At 35.5% G+C, this 1,297-nt stretch overlaps 1 protein-coding gene across 1 annotated transcript; it reads left to right on the top strand.

Annotated features, from left to right (window-relative positions):
• Positions 1–67: 67 nt before the first annotated feature.
• LOC111385519 (DNA topoisomerase 6 subunit B-like) lies at positions 68–1,291 on the top strand. Its single transcript, XM_023009915.1, has 5 exons — positions 68–232; positions 348–399; positions 530–594; positions 825–931; positions 1,029–1,291. Exons 2-5 carry the CDS (start codon positions 363–365, stop codon positions 1,135–1,137), a joined length of 318 nt encoding a protein of 105 aa, XP_022865683.1. The 5' UTR covers positions 68–232; positions 348–362; the 3' UTR covers positions 1,138–1,291.
• The last annotated feature ends 6 nt before the right edge of the window (positions 1,292–1,297 follow it).

Here is a 1,297-nt window from a genome sequence, read left to right as displayed (position 1 = left end):
TGAAAAATTAATGCTTAGGAAAGCAGCCTGTTCATAAATAATGGCTGCATAAAGGTTATATCACAATGTCTCATTTTCTTTAAGTTCCGATGTTTAGAAAAGGCTTGCCAAGGAAGCACGACTTCAAGAGATTCAAGCAAAGAATGCTTCTGTTGGGAAGAAAGTCAAAGTACCAACGACTACTAAGCCCTTGAAAAGTCGGGAGGCCTCATATTACCGGGTGACATGTAAGGTACAATGTAGTTCTATCCACTCAGGTTTTGATAAATTTTTGAAATTTATTGGAAGTTGAAATGGGTTATTGTCTGTAGAAATGGTATCCTGACTGTACTGTGTTTCCAATTTAGGATAATGGAAGAGGAATGCCACACGATGATATACCAAATATGTTTGGGCGAGGTATTGATTCTGATTACGATCCCCCCCCTTGAGGGTCTTACAATCAGGATATGTCTCTTGGAGATAGTTTTGACCCACCACATATAAATAGCTCTATGCTTTTTACCTTTTAAGAGAATTGTTTGTGCAGTTTTATCTGGAACTAAGTACGATCTGAAGCAGACACGCGGAAAATTTGGCCTTGGTGCCAAGATGGTAAGGCATTGAAGTATAAATTTCATTCTGTCTGTCTATCAGTCTGTTCCTGTGTTCATATAAGATTATATACTTCAAAATTCATTAATACATTGATACTTGAAGACATCGATACTTGAAGCCTACCTGCTGACTTGATCATCATATTACATAGCTGCTATGTTTCCTGTTATGGATCCGTCGTTTTAATCCTGTTAGGATATAAAATTTATCTCCTTTGAAATGTGCAGGCGTTGATTTGGTCAAAGATGAGTACTGGACTGCCCATTGAGATCTCTTCATCAATGAAGAGCCAAAATTACACTTCATTTTGTAGGTTGGATATAGATATTCATCGGTATGGCAAAGCTATTCTTCAGACTTCAAGCAGAGATGTCATAACTTTATTTTTGTTGTTTCACAAAATAATGATGTTGTAATTCATTAATTTGTAGGAATGTTCCTCACATTCATGTTCATGAGAAAAGAGAGAATAAGGAAAGATGGCATGGAGCTGAAATTCAGATAGTTATTGAGGGAAATTGGACAAGTTACCGTGTATGAATTATTTGATTGTTATATCTCAATGAAATTCAGTCTACCTTTGCTATAGTTGCTCTAACTCTATTTCATGTCTAATGTTAAATCTAGCGTGTTTCTCAGTTCACTATGCTGGCACTATTTCCAAAGTTTATTACTTTTTTTTTTTTTTTTTTTGGTTTTT

This window comes from Olea europaea, unplaced genomic scaffold (assembly GCF_002742605.1).
Source record: "Olea europaea var. sylvestris unplaced genomic scaffold, O_europaea_v1 scaffold31901, whole genome shotgun sequence".
NCBI lineage: Eukaryota > Viridiplantae > Streptophyta > Magnoliopsida > Lamiales > Oleaceae > Olea > Olea europaea.
This window is presented reverse-complemented; position numbering and strand designations above follow the sequence as displayed.

Excerpts from the sequence above, each read along its gene's own strand:
- LOC111385519 (XM_023009915.1), top strand. The coding sequence starts at position 363 with ATGCCACACGATGATATACCAAATATGTTTGGGCGAG. Across the intron at positions 595-824 it reads TTGGCCTTGGTGCCAAGATG|GCGTTGATTTGGTCAAAGAT; the intron begins GTAAGGCATTGA and ends TGAAATGTGCAG. Across the intron at positions 932-1,028 it reads TTGGATATAGATATTCATCG|GAATGTTCCTCACATTCATG; the intron begins GTATGGCAAAGC and ends ATTAATTTGTAG.